The sequence below is a fragment of the Zootoca vivipara genome, chromosome 6 (assembly GCF_963506605.1).
Source record: "Zootoca vivipara chromosome 6, rZooViv1.1, whole genome shotgun sequence".
Taxonomy (NCBI): Eukaryota; Metazoa; Chordata; class Lepidosauria; order Squamata; family Lacertidae; genus Zootoca; species Zootoca vivipara.
In genome coordinates, this window is record NC_083281.1 from 90,730,374 (window position 1) to 90,751,493 (window position 21,120).

The 21,120-nt window shown below is 49.5% G+C and overlaps 1 protein-coding gene across 1 annotated transcript; it reads left to right on the plus strand.

Annotated features, from left to right (window-relative positions):
• The first annotated feature begins 7,290 nt into the window (after positions 1-7,290).
• SLC20A1 (solute carrier family 20 member 1) lies at positions 7,291-17,880 on the plus strand. Its single transcript, XM_035119860.2, has 11 exons — positions 7,291-7,469; positions 8,097-8,726; positions 8,888-9,028; positions 9,158-9,243; positions 10,046-10,142; positions 11,714-11,833; positions 12,327-12,587; positions 12,704-13,244; positions 13,405-13,590; positions 14,696-14,780; positions 15,291-17,880. Exons 2-11 carry the CDS (start codon positions 8,375-8,377, stop codon positions 15,450-15,452), a joined length of 2,031 nt encoding a protein of 676 aa, XP_034975751.1. The 5' UTR covers positions 7,291-7,469; positions 8,097-8,374; the 3' UTR covers positions 15,453-17,880.
• Positions 17,881-21,120: the final 3,240 nt, after the last annotated feature.

Consider the following 21,120-nt stretch of genomic DNA (forward strand, 5'->3'; position numbering starts at 1 on the left):
GTGGTGCTGGGCTCCTCCACAGATCCTCCTGCCTCTTTCCCAAACGAGGCCTCACCTCCCTGGGTCAGGAAAGAGCCTGACAGGAGGTGGGTGATGCTCACCTGCTGCCCAGCAGCAGGGACTGTTCCCTCCATATCAGGGATGGCCCCAATACATTTTGCCTCCTTTACCACCACCTGAAGTGACTGGAGGTGGCCTGGGGGGCAGTGGCGAAGCTGCATGCTCCGCTACCGGGGGGCAGAGAGCAGGCGAGGGTGTGATGCACCGTCTGTGAGGGTGTGATGCTCCGTCTGTGGGGGCGTGGCGCTTGGCGCGCGTGGGGGTGGGCAGCGCATGTCCGGGGGGGGCCGCTGCAATGGCACCCTACCGGAATAGTGGTGCCGGGTGTGGTCCGCTCCCTCCACACCCTTTTTCCTCTGCCAGAGCTGGGGGGCATGCGGGGAGAAAAAAAGAGAGGCTGGAGAGTAGCAGGAAGTGGCAGAGGGAACTCCCCACCCCAAGGGATAACTGGGGTGGTGGGCAGGGGCTACTATCTGCAGCCAGAGGAGGAGGAGCAAAAGCACACAAGGATGCTCCTCTTTTTTATATATATAAAAAATAAAATGTTGGGAATACAGCGGGGGGGGGGGAAGGGTTCAGCAAAATTTAGATTGGGACAGAGCAGGAGTGGGGTGAGGGGGAATTGTGCTAATTTTATTGGCTGGTAAAACAGGGTTTGAACTCGGAAAGTATCAAGGAGCTGGCTGAAATCTCTGGAGACACCGATTCCAAGGAAAGAGGGTAGATTTAGTTTAGAGAGTGGGAATAAAAAGGGGGTAAAAGATTTTGAAAATTAGTTTGAATATTTTTGGGTAAAAGGGTAGAGAATATTGGGTAATTAAGGTAAAGAGAAGTATGAAGGGTTAATGGTTAAAAAGAAGTTATAATATAGAAGAAAGAATGTAATCTTAGAGTTGGAAACTGCAATAATTAGTGAATTATAAAGAACTCAAGGAAGGGGAATGAGGAAGTCCGAAATGTTTAGATCTGAAATTGAAAAATATAATTATGTCTTTTTATTATCTTTATGGGTTTTTTCTTTTCATTTTTTCTTCACCCTTTTATATAAATTGATTAAGAATTATCTATAAATAAGAGAGCTAAGATGTATTTTTATGATGTTTAGTTAAGATTCTGGAAATGCTATGAGTTAATCATAAAAGAATGGAAACAAAGATAAGTGAAGAACAATGAAGAAACAAGACGTGATGATATTGTTCTATATCTTTGTATTTTTTTTCCCTTAAAGTTTTTGTCTTTTCTTTTTGTAATTTTTTTTCTTTTTTTTCTTTTTCTCTCTTTTTATGTAAAACCCAATAAAAATTATTATTTTTTTAAAAAAAGGATGCTCCTTTTTTCAGATCTGCCACCCCTCCCAGCCTACCACCTGAAGCGACGGCCTCCGTGAGGCTAATGGGTGGGCCGGTCCTACTCCAGCTCCCCTGGGGCAAGAACATTTGCCTCTCCTGCCCTTGGAATGCAGGACTTGTGCAGCAGCTCTGACACAGGAAGAGCTCTTGATGCTTGGGAAGCAAATGGCTCAGAAGGGCAGGCCCCCAAGCTGTCCTTAGGCCTTGAGGCACTTAGCCACAGATGGTGGGTAACCGTGGCGCAAGCTGCACTACAGAGCCCAGAGCAGTCTGTTCTCAAATAGCTCCACCAATGCACAGAGGGTATCCAGTAATGTATGTCCGCTTATCCAGGTAACTGGGAGAAACATCTACAGAATCAGATGAACAGAATGGTGATCACAGTGTGGCAGCAACCTTACCCTGGGCCACTGGGGAAATTTCATGCTGCCTCACTGTTGGAAGGAACAAGAGACATGCGTGCACACACTCTGGAATCAGTTTAATCATCTCTCTAGAGGGCTTTGGAGATGGGCTGGTATAAGGGTTGGCTCTGTTAATTCTTAACTTTTTCATCGGCAGCTGCTGGTACATCTTGGGTGGGGAGGCTTTGGCTTGCAAGAGGGCAGCGAGGTCTTTGCAGCCCTTTCTCCCTGGGCAGGCGAAGTCTCACCTTGGAAGGACATGCTCACATGCGCTGGGGTTGCGCAACTAGGCTCATTAAGCCCTGTGACTCGGGACATGCGAACTCCTCGAGGCTGAACGGTGGAAACCTAAGTACCCAGTTGCCCCTCGTGTGAGGCATGTCCCCCTTGAAGGAAGGATGGGCACGTGTAATCACAGCAGGGCAATTTCTGGTGACCTCTGGGGATTAAAAAGCTACTGGCATCATGCTGGAGGCAGAGATGGGAGCCAAGAAAATGATAATCGCCCGCGTCCTGTGGAATGCTCTGCCAGGAGAGATTCAGCATGTGCTTTCTGTTTCAACTACGGACTTTTCTATTCCATCAGGTTTATGCAGGCAATTAAGAATGCATCCTTCCATATTCGTTCACTGATTTAAATTTTTATACAGTTTCTAGCAGGGTTGCCATATTTCAAGAGGTTATAATCCAGACACAAAAGTTGTGAGCTCTTTAAAGGAAGTTCAGCCATACGTCCAGATTATCCCAGACACTCCAGCGATTTCTGCCCGGATGCTGCTTTCGACTGCCATTTTCCGGGTATGTCTGGGGAATTATGGACATATGGCAACCCTATTTTACCGTATGGTTTTACGTTTAATTGTTGAAAGCTGCTTTGCTTTTTCAGAGGGGAAATACAGCAAAAGCAGGACGCAGGAAGTGCCTAGTGTCTGGCCCAGAAGGTCTTGCAAGTTAGCGAGCCCAATTGCTGGAATCCACAAGGGGCAGAGAGAATTCTCTTGTGCTTGAGTCAGGTCTCCCATGGGCATGTGGTTAGCCACTGTGAGAACAGGATGCCATTGTTCTGATCCAGCAGGTCCTCCTTATGAGCAACCAGAGAGGTGATCAGGCGACTCTACACATGGATATCAGCAAATTAAAAGACACCTGCTTCTTGGGAGAAAAGCAATGACAAACCTAGACAGCATCTTAAAAAGCAGAGACATCACCTTGCCTACAAAGGTCCGTATGGTTAAAGCTATGGTTTTCCCAGTAGTGATGTATGGAAGTGAGAGCTGGACCATAAAGAAGGCTGATCGCCGAAGAATTGATGCTTTTGAATTATGGTGCTGGAGGAGACTCTTGAGAGTCCCATGGACTGCAAGAAGATCAAACCTATCCATTCTTAAGGAAATCAGCCCTGAGTGCTCACTGGAAGGACAGATCATGAAGCTGAGGCTCCAATACTTTGGCCACCTCATGAGAAGAGAAGAATCCTTGGAAAAGACCCTGATGTTGGGAAAGATGGAGGGCACTAGGAGAAGGGGACGACAGAGGGCGAGATGGTTGGACAGTGTTCTCGAAGCTATGAACATGAGTTTCACCAAACTGCGGGAGGCAGTGCAAGACAGGAGTGCCTGGCGTGCTCTGGTCCATGGGGTCACGAAGAGTCGGACACGACTAAACAACTAAACAACTAAACAACTAAACAATATTATTATTATTATTATTATTATTATTATTATTATTATTATTATTATCATCATCTGAGTGTTTCCCCCCGACACTGAAGCAGGTTTCTAGGCTAGGGTGTGGGACCTAAACCCTTAAAAAAGTAACAACCACCACCCTAAGCAATATAGCTATCTCTGATCAAAGCCCTATCTCTTCAGACCACAAAAGAAAATTCTGTAGCTCAGGATGCAAAAGCTCCATCCTGCAAAGGCCAGTTTCTTGTTCCCACCAGTGTTTCCAGCCTCCTTTCCTCTTGAGACTGGAGCAAAACACCTACCCTCATCTCCAGACAAGAGGCCCTTTCATGAGTCACCGTGGAGCTGCTTTTCCAAGCTTGGTTTGGGTCGCATTCGGTTGCCTCCTTCTGGCTGTGTGGGAGTAATGAGGCTGGCACAGATGAGGCAGAGTCAGCTGTGGAACCAGCTAAGTTATGGCTCCTCTGGGCTCCTGCCACACTGTTTTGGAGGCAACCTCTGCTCTGGCCTCCAGCTGTGCTGCCTTTGGAAGTCACCTGTGAATTCGCCCTCAATATCTCTGGTGCCTTCCGCTTTCAATTGCACAAACAATATAGGGTTCAAGGTGGGAGGACTTTGCGTGAATAAGATGAGCCTGTTGGATCAGGCCCAAGGGCAGGCATCCCCAAACTGTGGCCCTCCAGATGTTTCGGCCTACAACTCCCATGATCCCTAGCTAACAGGACTAGTGGTCGGGGAAGATGGGAATTGTAGTCCAAAACATCTGGAGGGCCAAAGTTTGGGGATGCCTGCCCAAGGGAGCCCATCTAGGCCAGGATCCTGTTCTCACAGTGGTCAAACAGATGCCCCAATGGGAAACCAGCAAGCAGGATTTGAGCACAAGAGTGATCTCCTCTCCTTTAGTTTCCAACAACTGGTATTCAGAAGTATTGCTGCCTCCGACTTTGGAGGCAGAGCATAGCCATTGTGGCTTGTAGCCATCCATAGCCCTCTCCTCCATGAATTTGTCTAATCCTCTTTTAACGTCATCCAAGTTGGTGGCCATCACTGCCTCCTGTGGGAGCAAGTACCATAGTTTAACTGTGTGCTGTGTGGAGAAGTCCTTTCTTTTATCAGTCTTAAGATTCATTGGATATCCATGAGTTCTAGTGAATAAATGAGGGCAAATATGACAAGCAGGATATATATATCTGGTTATGGTCTGGATTTTGAAGCAACAATTGCCTTTACTCCCCATTTTGGCACCTCACACTTAAGACGCGCATAGCAGTACTCTGCAATGTATGTTCTGATAAGCCTCCAAACTACATCCTGGACCAAGAAAGAAAATTTGTCAATCAATGAGGAGGAGGAAGGATAGGGGATAGCAGAGGCAGGTTGTTGATGTTGTTGTTTAGTCGTTTAGTCGTGTCCGACTCTTCGTGACCCCATGGACCAGAGCACGCCAGGCACTCCTGTCTTGCACTGCCTCCCGCAGTTTGATCAAACTCATGTTCGTAGCTTCGAGAACACTGTCCAACCATCTCGTCCTCTGTCGTCCCCTTCTCCTAGTGCCCTCAATCTTTCCCAACATCAGGGTCTTTTCCAGGGAGTCTTCTCTTCTCATGAGGTGGCCATAGTATTGGAGCCTCAGCTTCACGATCTGTCCTTCCAGGGAGCACTCAGGGCTGATTTCCTTCAGAATGGATAGGTTTGATCATCTTGCAGTCCATGGGACTCTCAAGAGTCTCCTCCAGCACCATAATTCAAAAGCATCAATTCTCCGGCGATCAGCCTTCTTTATGGTCCAGCTCTCACTTCCATACATCACTACTGGGAAAACCATAGCTTTAACTATACGGACCTTTGTAGGCAAGGTGATGTCTCTGCTTTTTAAGATGCTGTCTAGGTTTGTCATTGCTTTTCTCCCAAGAAGCAGGCGTCTTTTAATTTCGTGACTGCTGTCACCATCTGCAGTGATCAAGGAGCCCAAGAAAGTAAAATCTCTCACTGCCTCCATTTCTTCCCCTTCTATTTGCCAGGAGGTGATGGGACCAGTGGCCATGATCTTGGTTTTTTTGATGTTGAGCTTCAGACCATATTTTGCGCTCTCCTCTTTCACCCTCATTAAAAGGTTCTTTAATTCCTCCTCACTTTCTGCCATCAAGGTTGTGTCATCTGCATATCTGAGGTTGTTGATATTTCTTCCTGTAATCTTAATTCCGTCTTGGGATTCATCTAGTCCAGCCTTTCGCATGATGAATTCTGCATCATGCGAAAGGCTGGACTGGCAGAGGCAGGTGGGGACTTCCAAATATCCGAGAGAGGGAAATGGCAAGCCTTAAAAAGCAGGGTTCAAATTGCCTGTCTGGATCTCTCACAAAGCATCTATCTGAAGGGTAAAGCTCAAATGTGGGTGGTTTTTTTTTTTGCATATGGCATTTTATTTCTTATACAAATATTGAGCTCCATCAGTACATGCAAATATCTGGCTCATTTAAGACTATATAGAACCTTTATTCTCAATAATGATGGACCTCACAGGTGAAGCATGCTGCTATTTTTTATAAATTGTATTCGTAATGCTTTACAGTTTAAATTTCTGATTCTTTGTTTTCTTTCTTTCTTGTTATGTTTGTACTTGTTTGTCAACAATTACCGTAAATAACTTTTTAAATAGCCACCCAAAAAAGTTTTTGGAACTTTGTGGTCCAGTGCACCTCAGGCTCCCTTCAGCAGCATAATTCGCATGGCTGTGCCTGCAAATCCACTTGGCAAGTGTGGAAAGTTCTTGTAAGACTCCATCCAAAGAAGGAGGAAGATGTTTGCTCAAAATAATCGGATTAAAAGGTAAAAGAAACTGAAAAGGCAGGTTCTATCTGCTGGGCATGTCTGGAGCACATGATATATGGAGGCGTGTGGGCAAAATAAACATGCTCTGTGTCTGTGGCCTGGCTCTGTTACACAGGGGTAGGAAATTACACCACGAGGGATGGAAGAAAAAAGCCAGTCTGTTCCCCAATGTCTCCTGGCCCTCCGGCTGCCCTTCCTCCCAAAGCCACAATGACTTGCCAGCCCACTGTGGCGCATGCCCTGCAGGGATAAAAACAGGATCCTCTTCCTCCCACGGGTCTGGCCTGGCACCATGACACCATGACACCGGCTATGGCAAGACATTCATGGGAGGAAGAGGAGAGAGAGAGAGAGAGAGAGAAAGAAAGGCCAGCCCCTGTGGAAATAAAACCTAGTGTCTCATCACTGGTGTGCCGGGAGGGCATTCTACAAACAGCATTCGGAAATTGCAGAAAGCACAAATAAGCATTCATTTCCTACAAGAGAGACAGAAAACTGGAGCGCCCCCCCCTCAAGACCACCATTTTTTACATTTATCTCTTGTTTTATGCGGAAGCCGAAAAAGTGCCTCGGCAAGACACAACGAATAAAAACATTTAAAAACCGGGGTGGGGGCACCTCTGAGCAAACGGCGAGTGGAGGGTCGCCCTCCGAGCCCCTTTCCCCCACCCCAAGCCTCTTCCACGCGGGAGAGTCGCTGGCCAAGGCGCCCCCTGGCGGGACTTCCACCTACTGCATCTTCCCGGGAGGCGCGCCTGCGCGGGAGGACCCTCCGGGCGGGGGCGTGGCCTCCTTCGGGGGTGTGGCGGGAGAGAGAGCGCTCTCTCTCACTCTCCCGCGCGCGCATTCTCTTGTCTAGTCCCGCGCAGGAAGTGACTGGGCGGCCGCGGCCCCGCCCTCCTCGAGGGACCAGCTATAAGTAGGAGCGGCCCTCGCGCTTTCCGAGACAGAGCCGAGTGCGCACGAGGTCGGGCGTCAGTGCTGTCGGCGCCGCTGATTGGCCAAGGCGGGCACAGACGCCAGCGGGGGAAGGGAGAGGAGCAGCCGGCGACGCGACGACACTCCGGGCAGCAGCCGCTCGGACCAGACTAGCTGAGGGGACTCTGCCGGCGTCGCCACTCCTACGGGCCCACTCGGTGAGTCGGAAGCCTGAGGCGGAGAGAAAGAGCGGGCGAGCGGGCCGGCCCGGAGCCCGCATGGGCGGTTCTTCCTCCTCCGGGTTTCCCTCAGGCGGGAGCGGCCGTTACGTGCAGGCGGGAAACGCGGAGCGGGAAGGCGGGTCTGCCGGGCGCTCTCGGCCTTCACAGAGGAGGCACCCGGGAGAGGAGGGGGAGGGGCTCGACCCCCCCCCGGAGGGAAAGGGAGTGAGCGAGCCTCCGCCTCGGACTCCCCGCCTCAGGACAGGCCGGTGACCTTGGCGCGGGCGGGCGGCATGGCTGCTTGTGTGGCCGGCCGGCCTCTTTGTCCCGCGCGGAACCCGGCTCAGCGCCGCCCTCGGCGTGGGGAGGAAGCATTGAGAGCCTGGCCGGGGTGAGGGGCTCCCCCTGGAGTCGGCCAGTGGGCAGAGGCGGCCCTCTCTCTGATGTTTGTGGGGTTCCTAGTCCATCAGGCTCAGTATTGCCTCAGCCGTGGCTCTCTAGGGCTTGAGGTAGGGAGTCTCCTCTTCCTACCTGGTCTATGGACCTTCCACGTGGTGGGCGGCATGGGCTGACTGACACAAGGCTTTTCTTCTTTTCTCTCCACCCGATCCAATCTCCTTCCAGGATGAGAGATCCCTGGTTGCCGCCTCCTTCTTCGCACAGACGTCCTTCTTCCTCTTTCGCAGCAGGATGGCGGACCAGGCAGCTCCCCTGAGCATCTCTTTCAGCCAAAGGAACTTGACCACAGAGACTGGCATACCCAGCTTATAGCAGTGACTTTCTGGCCCTGCAGTATTTAATTTTGTAACACTATTTATTACAGTATTTTTTATCATACCTCAGTTTTTGTTTACACATCAAAGTAACGAGTTGCTTGTTGGGAACCACCAAAGTTAGTTATCATGGAGACAACCACCGCCACTCTGAGGAGCTACATCACCACTGTCCTGAGCACCACGCCCTCAGGCCCCTTGGTGGATTTCCTCTGGATGCTGATATTAGGTTTCATCATTGCCTTCATCCTGGCATTCTCAGTGGGTGCCAATGACGTAGCAAATTCCTTTGGCACTGCTGTGGGCTCTGGGGTGGTGACCCTCCGGCAAGCCTGCATCTTGGCATCTATCTTTGAGACGGTGGGCTCCGTGTTGCTTGGAGCCAAAGTAAGCGAGACCATCCGGAAGGGGCTGATAGACGTTGAAATGTACAACAGCACCCAAGAGCTGCTCATGGCTGGCTCCATCAGTGCCATGTTCGGTGAGTAGAACATCCATTCCTTCTTGCCCTGCGCTTGGAAACTTAAAAACACTTGAATGTGGCTCACACTGTTCATGCTGGGTGTCTTGCTGTGAAATAAAACTTCAAGTACCTCAGTTGTTGCCCAAAGTCCACTTAACCACTTTGCCTTTCTTTCTTAGGCTCAGCTGTTTGGCAACTAGTGGCTTCGTTTTTGAAGCTTCCCATTTCTGGTACACATTGTATTGTCGGGGCAACAATTGGTTTCTCTCTTGTTGCCAAAGGACAGGAAGGAGTCAAGTGGTCCGAACTGCTTAAAGTTGGTAAGCAACAACCCTATGGCCATCTTTTCCTTAATAAATGCAGGCCTTGATTTCAGTATGTAATTTTAATGTGGCAACAGCGTTGTCTTAAAGTAGCAAATATTTAGTGTGTCCTTAATTCTTTTCTAGTGCTGTCCTGGTTCATCTCTCCCCTCCTTTCTGGCATCATGTCTGCTGTCCTGTTCTTCGTTGTCCGTAGGTTCATTCTTTCCAAGGTAAGTCTTCCTCCAAATAAAACCTGATGTGCATATGAGATGAATGTGGTGGGTGAGGACTCCTGAAACATGCTGCTGCCGGCATGTCAGAACTCACATTGGGAGCCATGAGGTCTAGAAGCTTAATTAACTGAAGCTGGAATGCTAATAATGGATTGCAAAATGTGCCCCCCCCCAAGGTAGCCTACAGGCCTACTGTAATTTTTAATTTGTGTCACTCTGGACAGCATCCACTTGGCTGGACACTTGCCAAGTGTTGGCATTTTCCCTTTCCTTGGCACTGAGTACGGTGAAGAGAATTTTTTAAAAAAATTGTTTAGTGTTCTAGGCAGAACAAATGCTGTGTAAACCACAGTTTAAAACATTGCTTATGTGAAATGTAATTAAGTTTTCCCCAGCAGCAGATTCTCACATCTCTCTGAAAGATGAATTGTCTCTGTTACAGCTGTCCAGAGTCCTCTGCTGTTGAGAGGTTGTTCCTTTTCATGCAGACACATGGCTGAACAGATCTGTATTCCACAGTCTGGCCTAGACTAGATGGGAGGGGCAACAGCAAAGAGACCTGTAGTGAATTGCCACTGGCACATCAACTATGATTCTAGATTTGAGTAGCATTGTATTCATTCCAGAGGTCCAGTTTGAATTATATTGTGTTAAATCATGCTGTGATAGTTACAAAGCAATGCATTTGTAAAAGTGAGGAATTCCCCACAGAAATGTGAGCTTGAATAATGTTTCACTTATGTGGTATCACTGCAGAGGGGACCTGGGTTTACCTATTGTGAAACTCCTTGTCTTGTAGGTAGATCCTGTTCCAAATGGCTTGCGTGCATTGCCCATCTTCTATGCCTGTACAATCGGGATCAACCTTTTCTCCATTATGTACAGTGGTGCGCCTTGTAAGTAGACATTGAAACAAGAGCTTGAATTTTTATAACCCTTTATTAACTTCTCAATCAAACAAAGAATTTTACCCCTTTTGCTTTACAGGAATGACTTCTCCTAGAAGGCAGCTGGCCTGGGCCAGTTACAGAAGGCTGCAGGCTCAACCCTAGATAATAGTTTCCTCCCTCCTACCCAAGAGGCCTGCCTGCTCACAATCTAAATGGCTAGTAGAGACCTGTTCTTAGTCCTTACAGAAGCTGCAGATTCTGACAGCTTAGCTGCTGATACTGGGGTGCCACAGGCTCCCTCCTTTAATTACCTGCAAATCCTGACACTCTCCTCTTCCCCTCTCCTTTTGCCTCTTTGCTGAGACCTGGGATGCTAGCTGCTGAGAAAGAAAGGGGCCTTCTCAACATTCTGCTTAATGAATTCAGGCTCACGGCAGGGCAAGAGGCCCTGTGGTGTTTTTTCTCTCTGGCCTCCGATGATGCCTTGATTGCGTTTGATCCCAAATAATAATTCATCCTGTTATGCTCCCGCCCCCAAGAAGAGCTGCTGGCAACCAAGTACTTTGAAGAGGAATTCCATGGTCCGTCCTTGTGGCTTTCTGGGGTCTCTCAGTTGAAATCTTAAACTAACTGTTACTAAGAGTAGGAGAAAGAAGCTGCCTTCTAGTTCAATACTCAAGATGTAGGATTAGGTTGTGACTGGTAGAATTGCTTGCACCCATCTGCTTTCTAAGTTGCAAGTTGTCTAATGAAGGTTAAATGCTTAGATTTTAATATTGGTTGTCTCAAGTTGAGAGAAGGTGGCAGCTCTGACACAAAGAATATGGGACAAGGGTAGCATATGGAGCCATATCCCACTTGTAATGGGGGGTGGTTTGCACCACAGTTGCTCTGTGGTACTTGGGGGTCAGATAAATGTCAATCACAAATCTCTGGGCTCCCTCCTGGTTTTGCTTCGGAGCCTTCTGTTGCTATTGACACTCTCTGCATCTAGCCTCATGCCTTTAGGGGGCCAAGTAAACAAAAAGTGCAGCTAACCATGGAAGCGAGGGGTCGGGGTGGGCAGGGAGAAGCAGCTTGCATCCAGGTGTGTTATGGGTGGAGGCTAAGACCTACTTTGAACTACCTAATTCTAGCAGGGCAAATCCTTTTCTATAAACAAGGCCTTATGCTGTGAGAGACCCTGAAGTTTCTGTTGCTGGGCCAATTGAAGTGCTCTCGGGCTAACTGTAAAAGGAATCTTGTGAGTCTGAGACAGGTTTGGGAAGCCTGATGTGAGTGGGGCTGTTTCCAAGCTTCACAAACAGTTAACTGAGGGAGGGTGTTAGAGCATGTGGATGTTGGATGGAGAGAATCTAACCTGGCAGGTTGTACTTTTTACTTCTGTTAAGCTGCAATTGTAACTTTGTGAATGTTAGACTGTTAGACCTGTTATTATGGAAGACGTAGATGTTGTAGATCTCAGAAGAGCAAGAAACCCTTGTCACTAAACCTATTCAGCCAGGGGAGAGCTCTTTTGTGCTGGGAAGGGCCCCACCGGCCTTGGGGTTTTCAAGATGCATTGTTTTATTTCCTAGTGCTGGGCTTTGACAAACTTCCCGTCTGGGGCATCGTCCTCATATCGGCGGGGAGCGCTGTTGTGTGTGCTCTCGTCGTCTGGTTCTTTGTCTGTCCAAGAATGAAGAAGAAAATTGAACGTAAGTACATTTAGAATTGTACATAGTGTAATCTTGCAAGTGTATATCTGAATGCAGTGAGAGGCTGGCTGTTCGCTTTCAAACGTAATCTAAACATGAAGCACTCTTCATGCATCTTCCCACAAGGCACTTAACTGGCACAAATGGATGTCTTCTGGATTTTGTGCAGTTGAGAACTCAAGAGCCTTTTCTGTGTGCACTTGTAACAGGGCTATCTGTGCCCTGTGTCAGGCCAAGTGACAAAAGGGAGACATAAACTCTATGAACATAGGTGGTAGGAAAGGGATACCCAAGAAAGCCCTGGATCCAGAACCCTGTGCACATCCTCAGCCTTTTTTGCCCAGTGTTTTCACAGATGTTATAAACAGCATTCAAAACCTACTAGCTCCAGGCTGCTGCTTTAACAGAGGTGGGGCAAGGTTTCGGGCATCCCTTTATGCACATAATGAAGGCTTTCTCGCTTGTCCTCCTGCAACTTCACTTCCTTCTGCAGAAGAGATCAAATCAAGTCCCTCTGAGAGTCCCTTAATGAAGAAGAACAGCCTGAAAGAGCAGGATGAGGCCAGGGTGGATAATAGGATTGCTGATGAAGATGACCAGAGGAGTTCCCCTACCGAAGGGGAGCCATCCTCTGTGCCCCACAGAGCAGCTGTGGAGGAAAGGGTGGTCTCCTTCAACCTGGGAGACCTGGAGGAGATTCCAGAGCGGGAGCGGCTGCCCAGGGTGGAGACGAAGGAGACCAGCATTGACAGCGGTGAGTTGGCTCTGAAGTGGGGCATGAGGGGTGGGGCAGCTCAAGCAAGTGTGAGCTGTGATGCTCCTGCCAGGGCAGTTTCCTTTCTCGTGCCAACCTGGACTTTCTGCCTGCAGGAGCCATGTCCTTTCCAAACGGGAGCCTTGCCCAATTCAACCAGGCTGTCAGCAGCCAGATGAGTTCCAGCGGGCATTACCACACGGTGCACAAGGACTCTGGCATCTACAAGGAGCTGCTGCACAAGCTCCACCTGGCCAAGGTGGGGGACTGCATGGGCGACTCCTCGGCGGACAGCAAGCCCCTGCGACGCAACAACAGCTACACCTCCTACACCATGGCCATCTGCGGAATGCCCCTGGACTCGTTCCGGGTGAAGGAGGTTGAGCCAAAGGGAGCAGATGAGGCAGAGAGGCTGGCATGGCCTGGATCGGATTCCAAGAAGAGGATCCGGATGGACAGCTACACCAGCTACTGCAATGCCGTGGCCGACCCCCACCCGGCTGACGTGGACTTGAGCCAGGCAGAGAAGGGCGGCAGCAGCGGCTCCCTGGACGAGTGGCACGACCAGGACAAGCCGGAGGTGTCCCTCCTCTTTCAATTCCTGCAGATCCTGACGGCCTGCTTTGGGTCCTTCGCCCATGGGGGAAATGATGTGAGGTCAGTGGCTGGGCAGCTTGAGTGCTTTAGAAAGTTCTATTTTCCCATAAGGCCCTGCCTGTAATGGAGCCTTTGGCAAAATGGCTCCCTGCTGGGGTTCCCCCCTCCCCCCCGCTTTGTCTTTCCACTTAATTGATCCCTGTGTGTTCCCTTTTGGCAGCAACGCGATTGGTCCTCTGGTTGCCCTGTACTTGGTCTACAAAACAGGCGATGTGTCTTCAAAGGTGGCGACACCGATTTGGCTCTTGCTGTACGGTGGTGTCGGGATCTGCACTGGCCTGTGGATCTGGGGGAGAAGGGTCATTCAGACCATGGGGAAGGATCTCACTCCCATCACACCATCTAGGTAAAGTGGAGAGCTTTTTTGCTTTATACTGAGCACGCTGAGGGGGGAAGTAAACTGGTTTGGAGGGCTGGGCTGGAATGGAGCTGGCAGATATAAGGGCCCTATTAGCTGAAAAGGTCTTGGGTTTGTCTGCTTGCTTTGAAGCTGTTTAGAACTCTGCAGGAGTTATGTAAGCATCAGCGTGAAGGTTTGTCATCACACCTAAAGTATTCCTGATGCAAGCTTATCTTCTCTGACAAGAAAAATAAACCCCACCAAAGCTTCAGTAGATGCTCTTGACCAGGCATCCCCAAACTTCGGCCCTCCAGATGTTTTGGACTACAATTCCCATCATCCCCGACCACTGGTCCTGTTAGTTAGGGATCATGGGAGTTGTAGGCCAAAACATCTGGAGGGCCACAGTTTGGGGGTGCCTGCTCTTGACCCACTGAAGGTGGTGGATTCTCCTTCATTGGAGGCTTTTAAGCAGAAGTTGGCCGGCCATCTGTCAGGGGTGCCAAGGTGCTCTGCATCACTCACCAATGCAGCAGCCAAAGGCACTCACCCTTTCCTCCAACCTTAGAGCAGATAACAGGATAATTGCAGCCCCCTTTGGAAGCTCCAGGAGGAAGACAGGGTGCTCATTTGCCAGAGGGTGGTGAGCGTAAATTGTGATAATGCCAGCATTCATATGTTGCAGTTTCCACTCTGTGTCCTTGACTCTTGCCAGCCCTGAATGAGGCCTTGAAGAGTGTGGGTGTGTCATCCTGGGATGTTGATTCAGGCTAGACTTCAAAATGGAATAATGTAGAGGGGAGCAACCAAATTTTACATGGTTACCAGTAATTGCAGGGTCCCTTATCTTTTCCTTTAGCTGCAGCTGGAAGGCAGAGTCAGCTTCCGCCTGCCTTTCCTATGAGCAAGAGCTATGAGCCCATGTAGGGTAAAGGAAGGAGAAATGTCAGGGCAGTTGGAGGCTGCAGTTCGCTTCCCAGCCCCAGCAAAAGGGAAAACCAACTTTAAATGGAAGGGGTGGGGATTGTGACAACCTTGGGCTCCACTTTGGGAACCCTAATATATTGAAGCTGCCCAGTGGCTCAGCCTAACATCAGCTCTTTGTCCACAGTGGCTTCAGCATTGAGCTGGCATCTGCTTTGACCGTAGTAATTGCTTCAAATGTTGGCTTGCCTATCAGCACGACTCACTGCAAGGTAAGTGGAAGAGCTTCTTTGCGTAACATTTGATTCTATGTCACTGGCAAGGGAGTCCATTTGAGGCTCAGGGGCTCCACAAGTGGGCTTTGGGAAGAAAGTGGGTCTATAGAGTGGCTGATTTTGGTTGGCTCAAAAACCGGGGTGGGGTATTGCATTTTTATTCTCATATCTGGGCTGGGAGAGAATCGTTTGCTCAAGGCCACCTTGGCTTCATGGCTGAGCAGAGATCCGATTCCTGATCTTGCAGATCAAAGTCCTAGCACACTTTCCCTGTTGTCTCTGTCTCAGCTGAAGTTTGAGAACTGCATTAATCTTGCTTTTAAAATTCATTTGAGCTCTAAGGTAATGGAGAGCTCTTCACACGCTTCATCATTTTGTGAACTGGATGAATTCTGGACTGTTCTGACTAGCCTTTGTGGGCCCGCCTGCCTTGGTGCCTGGGACTTTCAGATCTTATCCCTTGTCAGGAGTGCTTGTGCAAGACCTGTGCTTTGTCCCTTGCTGCAGGTGGGTTCTGTGGTCTCTGTGGGATGGCTGCGCTCCAAGAAAGCCGTGGACTGGCGCCTGTTCCGCAACATCTTCATGGCCTGGTTCGTCACAGTCCCAATTTCTGGTCTCATCAGTGCTGCCATCATGGCACTGTTCAAGTACCCCATCCTTGGGCGATGAAACAGACGTGCTGGAAACCCCGTAGCTTTGCTGCCCACAAGCGCCTGTCTGCATATCCTTGCCAAGTGGCTGAAACAGTGTTAGGGTGACTCCACCATGTGCAAGAGGGGCCGGTTGTCTTCTTGATGCTGTACCTGCTTTTACGCGTAAATCTCTCGTCTTGGAACTAGAGAAGTCCCACTTCTGCTGGGCTGTGAATAATTGTGTCTACATTTCTATACTGTTTTGTATTGAGCTTTAACTTCATAATTAATGTTGTTAGACCTATCATTTTTGTTCTCTGAGCTGAGCCTTGAACCTGGCGAGCACAATGAGGAGGAGGGAGGGAGTAGCTTAGCAGAAATGTATGTGACAAGGGGCCACTTTTATAAATAAATAAAAAACCTTTTTAAAATAAAGTAGGCTGGGGTGTGTTTTGGTGGGGGGCAGCACTGAATCTTTGCTTGGAAGTACATGGCAGAACCAAATTGGGCCCAAGAGAGCCATCAGCCCAAACTCTCTTGTTAAATAATCACCAATCCAGTTTGGGACAGTGAGCCAAGAATGTCTGCCTGTGCAAGCGGCACAGATTTGGAAATGGCAGCACCTGTAGAGCTGCAAGGGGACCCCCAAGGGTCATCTTGTCCAACCCCCTGCAATGCAGGAATCACAGCTAAAGAATCTCTGGCCGATGGCCAACCTCCCAATGAAGGGGAATCCATTACCTTCTGAAGGATTCCTGGAGATAGTCCTCTCCTTTATGAATGAAGGGTGCTGTTGATGTCTGCTCAGCCTGCACAGTTTTTGGTAACCACAGGAGGGGAGAGGGCTCTTGGGAGTGAATCCTGCTTGTAGGTCTCCTGCTGGGGCATCTGGTCGGCCACTTTGAGAACAGGTTCCTGGACTAGATGGGCCATTGGCCCCGATCCTGAATGATCCAAATTTGTTCCTTAATGTCAAATGCACTTTCAAAGATCAGTATTAAAACGTTAACTAACAGGCCACAAAATCAAAGAACCAGCATGAAAATATCAAATATTTGAACCATTGCCAAAAAGCTCAGGAAGATCAAAATGACTTTGCAGAAAGGCAGGCGCCCGGGGAGATCCTGTGAGGCACCACCTTCAAAGCAGTCCCATATATTTGTTTATAGGTGGGTACCCAGGGAGGGCAGAAGCACCCCTTAAGTGCTCTGGCCCTCAGCCACGAAAAGCTTTTCTAGGTCCCAGCAAACAGACTGGGTGCCTGAGGGGATTGATATACCACAGGTGTCACATGATACCAGCCAGTCCTAACTAGTCATGCTAGTCACACATTCTGTCCTGAGGGCAGTTTACGGAGACAGCCCCATGTAATGAGCCTGACCTGCAGGTTACTGGAGCATGGAGAGCAGAGGCCCAGCCCTGCCCATCTGGTTTATCATGGAAGCTAGGATTTAAGGCATTCCATTCCAAAGAATGGGTCTGAGCTTTGCTGAGATCTAAGTCGAGCTGCCCAGGGGAGCCCTCCACTTCCATGCTGTCCTGTCTTACCTTGCCTCAATCACCTAATCCCTTGGGACATATGGGTGGTGGTGAGACCTAGAACTTCTTTCATCTCCCTTGAAATTGGTTAGAGCACATTTTCTGGCATGCCATCAGGCCTGGAAGATCATAGCCAAATGCTCCGAGGAGCATCCGGCACACTGGTAAGTGGGCGCTTCAACAACCATGTGGATGAGCAATTAAACTGCAATGTTGAGAAGCCAGTCTTATTTCATGCAGCCTCTTGTTGCCTCTATAGCATGCTCTAATCTTCAAGATGCACCCTGTAATTATATAATTACTCTTTTCCCCCTCTGCTGGCTCTGTGGAGTTGTGAGCTGGGGTGGGGGCAGAAGGGAGTCCTGCAAGGATCTGTGCTGGCCCTGAGCGACTTCCTGCCTTGTAGGCACAACTGCAGATCCTTCTTTCCCAGGCAACTCTCCCCTCCCTGGCATTTTATCTCATCTCGTAATCTGCTCTGGGGAGTTTACCATGGCTGTTAAGTCCTGCTCTTGGGAAAGTGGTAACAGGCAGTTGGGGAGCTGTAGGGATGGTCCTAATGCAAGCAGAGCCTGGCCTACAGCTGCAGGATCAGGCTAAAGGGGGGCCCATCTAGTTCTGCGGCCAGCCAGCTGCAGTGCCTTCCTGAGTGTTCCTCTTCCCTGCAATTGGTATTCAGCTCCAGTTGGAGTGTCTCAGGGGACTGGGGTGATCTAGTCCACTGTTTCTGGTAGCAGCCAGCCAGATGTTCTGGTAGATCCCATGCATGGCCTGGGAAGATGGCCTCCCATGTTTGATCCTCCCCGGGAAGCCCCAGATAGCACACCAGTCTTGAAGTAACCAGTGCATGAACTTTAGTTGAGAGTTCTGCATTGGAGGGTGTTGGACTAGATGAGCTTTTGGGTCCCTTCCAGCTCTACCATCCTATGGTAGGCTTTCCTGATCTAAAAATTAATGCTTCATTGGAAAGTGGGGAGGTACAATTTGCCTTGGAAGGAGTCACAACTGCGCTCCCTCCTTAAGAAGACTCCTGCCCTGGCCCCATAAGTGTTAACAACTATTGCCCAGTGGCAAATATCCACTTTCTGGACAAGGTGCTTGAGAAGGTTGACAGTCCAACTCCAGGCATTTTTGGAGGAAGCTGATTACTTAGATCTGTTCCAATCTGGCTTCAGGCCTGGTCATGGCATCCAAACTGACTTGATTGACCTTGGCTGATGACATTTATTGAGAGAGAGAGATGAGAGGGTTGTGCAATCTTGGCTCATTCTCAATCTGCCGCTTTGGATGGTGTTGGCCACAGTATCCTTCCGGACAGGTGAGCCATCTCCTAGGGGCTGAGCCCAATATGCAGATGATGCCCAGATCCATCTCTCTGTTCCACCTGAATCAGGAGAGGTGGTTGAGGTGTTGGACCAGCACTTGGAGGCAGTGATGGGTTGGATGTGGGCCAATAAACAGAACCTGAGTGCTGAAAAGACAGAGGTGTGACGGGTCCCAGATTCTCAGGCCCAACAGATGGGAAGCCGACTCGCCCTTGGTGGGTTTGTGCTCCCTTGGAAGGCACAGGTTTGGAGTTTGCTCCTGGGTTCACCGCTGTTACTCAGGTGACCTTAGCTGCCTTATTTCAGCTCTGGTTGATTTGCCAGCTTTAACCTCCTTTGGATTGAGATGACTCAGCTGCTGTTCTCAGCACGTGGTAACTTCCAGATTGGATAATTGCAGCACACTCTATATGTGGGGCTGGCTCTTTGCCAGCTGCTTCCCCCCCCCTGCCATTTTCAGCCTAGCCTGCCTCACAGGGTTGTTGCGAGGATGAAAGGGGTGAAGGGAACACGGAGCTGCTTAGAGGAAGAGCAGAAGAAAACCCAATTCTGATGGTTTGCAGAGCTTTGAGGCTTGAGAGACTCCCTCAGAAGGTGGTGACCTCTCCTTCACTGGAGGTTTTTTAAACAGGCTGGGCGGTCATCTGTCGGGGATTAATTAGCTGTGATTCCTGAATGGCAGAGAGTTTGGACTGAATGACCCTCAAGGATTCCGTCTGACTACAGTTCTATGATTCTATGCTGGGGGTGGCTATCTATCTTGCATTGCTCTGGAATGGGATGCTGAACTGGCCCCCTCCGAGGTCCAGAACATTTTAAACTCTAATGCAATATCTGTTAGCGAAACTATGCTGCCATCTCTAATTGGTTCCGTTTGCAGCTCTAGGCTGCGTTACACTTTGGTCCAATGCGCATAAAGACAAGGTGTCGTCCCTCTGCAAGTTAAGTGTCTAAATTCGAGGTCCCCTTTGTGCTTGAGAAACACTCCCCCCAAACCCACCCCATGATCCTCCCGATTCCCCACCCCCACCCCCCACTCACCCTGATTGTCCCTGAGCTGCATTGTTGATGCTGCTTGTTGGAAGAATGTTGGGGGGGGGGGCAGGAAGGCAGGTGCTTTGATTGGTTGGCCCCTTCCAACCAATTGGCAATTGGCAGTGGTTCTGTTGGTGTCAGCCACTTATGGCCTACTTGAAATGAGGCTGCACTTTAAATTTTAATACTGTATTTTAATCTGTATTTTAATTAATTGTTTTTATGTTTTATTGTGGTTCTGTTGGTGTCAGCCGCCCTGAGCCCGGTTTTTGACTGGGGAGGGCGGGGTATAAATAAAAATTTATTATTATTATTATTATTCTCCAGGGGAGCCTGCCTGCCTGCCTGCCAGCCATAGGAGGAGGAGGAGGAGCCCTCTCCCTGTTTGGTAATGGCTGCTGCTGCTGCTGCGGTTGTGAGCCTGCAAGGTCACAGCAGCTGCTTCTGCTCTTGTAAGGACGTCAGAGGCTGACTATGCCAGTGCAATCCACTTAATAGCTAACTGCCTCTCCCAAATGCCAGCTCAATGCAGTACCTGAAGGGTTGAAGCTTTTAAGGAGGACATTCTGCCCTGCATGGGGGTGGGGGGTGTAGCCAATGTGATTTTGGGTGCAATGGCGGTGCTTTGGCCTGGCGATAAGAGTGGGTGGGCTGTGTGTCAGGTTTTATTAACAAGGGTCAGTACGTGCTCATGCATATTTCGTCATGGCTAAAGGTCTCCCCTCGCCTGTTGCAAAACCTGTCGTATTTAGCTTGCGAAAGATGCCAAAATAATTTCGCTAACAATTGGCTCGACTGGAGCTGGGCAGAGAAGAGCTGTTCTGGGCCTGGAGCATTGGGGACAGGGACCTGCCCATGGCACATGCTTGATGGGGGGGGGGGCAGTGATGGGCCCAGGCAGGGCAGGTGGGAGGGATTGCTCTTGCTTGCATGCGGGTGAGGGGATAACCCTGAAATGCCGCGAGCGGCAAATGGCATTAGAGACAATTTCATCCTGATCCAGAGCCCAGTGGGATAATGGTCTATTCCCTGTGCTGTTTTGAGAGTGAGGGAGGGGAGGAGGTTAGCCTGAAGGTTTTAAAATGGGTTGGTTGGTCATTTGCCAGGGATTCTTCAGCTGCAATTGCTGCATTGCAAGGGGTTGGGCTAGCAAAATGGCCCTTGGGGTCCCTTTCAACTCTGAAATTCTACGATTCCATGTTGACTGCAGTTTTGCTGTCGCTGTTGCTACCTGAGGAGAAACCAAGAGCTGGAGGAGGGGGTGAATCTGCTCTGCTTACCTGCTCCCCAACCACTCCCAGATAGTTTGTGCCTTTGACAGTTTTACCCTTGGCAATATATAGGAACCACACCTGGCCTGGGATGGGGGAAGAGGGCCTTTGTAACTTTGGCCAAGGTCCTTTGGGTGCAGGAGCCAGGGCTGTGGGTGAAGAAACTCCCTCCCCCTCGAAAGGTGCATAGAGTGTGTGGCAGGGAGCAGCAGGAGGTGGCAGAAGTTAGGTGCCTGGGTGCTGGCTTTGGGAAGGCAGCAGTGTTCAAAGCCAGAGAGAGAGAGGGGGGGGGAGAGGAGGGGGTTCCTAGAACTTCTGGATCTCAACTCTGTGGCAGCAGCTGAAGGAAGCGCTGTGTCTTCCTTGTGGGTGGTCTGGCTCCCTTAATCTACATTTAAGGATGGTGATGAATCATGTTCTTGGGCATCACACTTTCATTCTCAATTTCCTGTGAATGTTTTCCAAAATTAGAGGGGGGCTTGCTTTGTTGTTGTTTAATTAAATTTCTGTTTAGGTGGAAGATTTAAATGTGGCA

Excerpts from the sequence above, each read along its gene's own strand:
- SLC20A1 (XM_035119860.2), top strand. The coding sequence starts at position 8,375 with ATGGAGACAACCACCGCCACTCTGAGGAGCTACATCACCACTGTCCTG. Across the intron at positions 9,029-9,157 it reads GTCCGAACTGCTTAAAGTTG|TGCTGTCCTGGTTCATCTCT; the intron begins GTAAGCAACAAC and ends ATTCTTTTCTAG. Across the intron at positions 13,245-13,404 it reads CATGGGGGAAATGATGTGAG|CAACGCGATTGGTCCTCTGG; the intron begins GTCAGTGGCTGG and ends CCCTTTTGGCAG.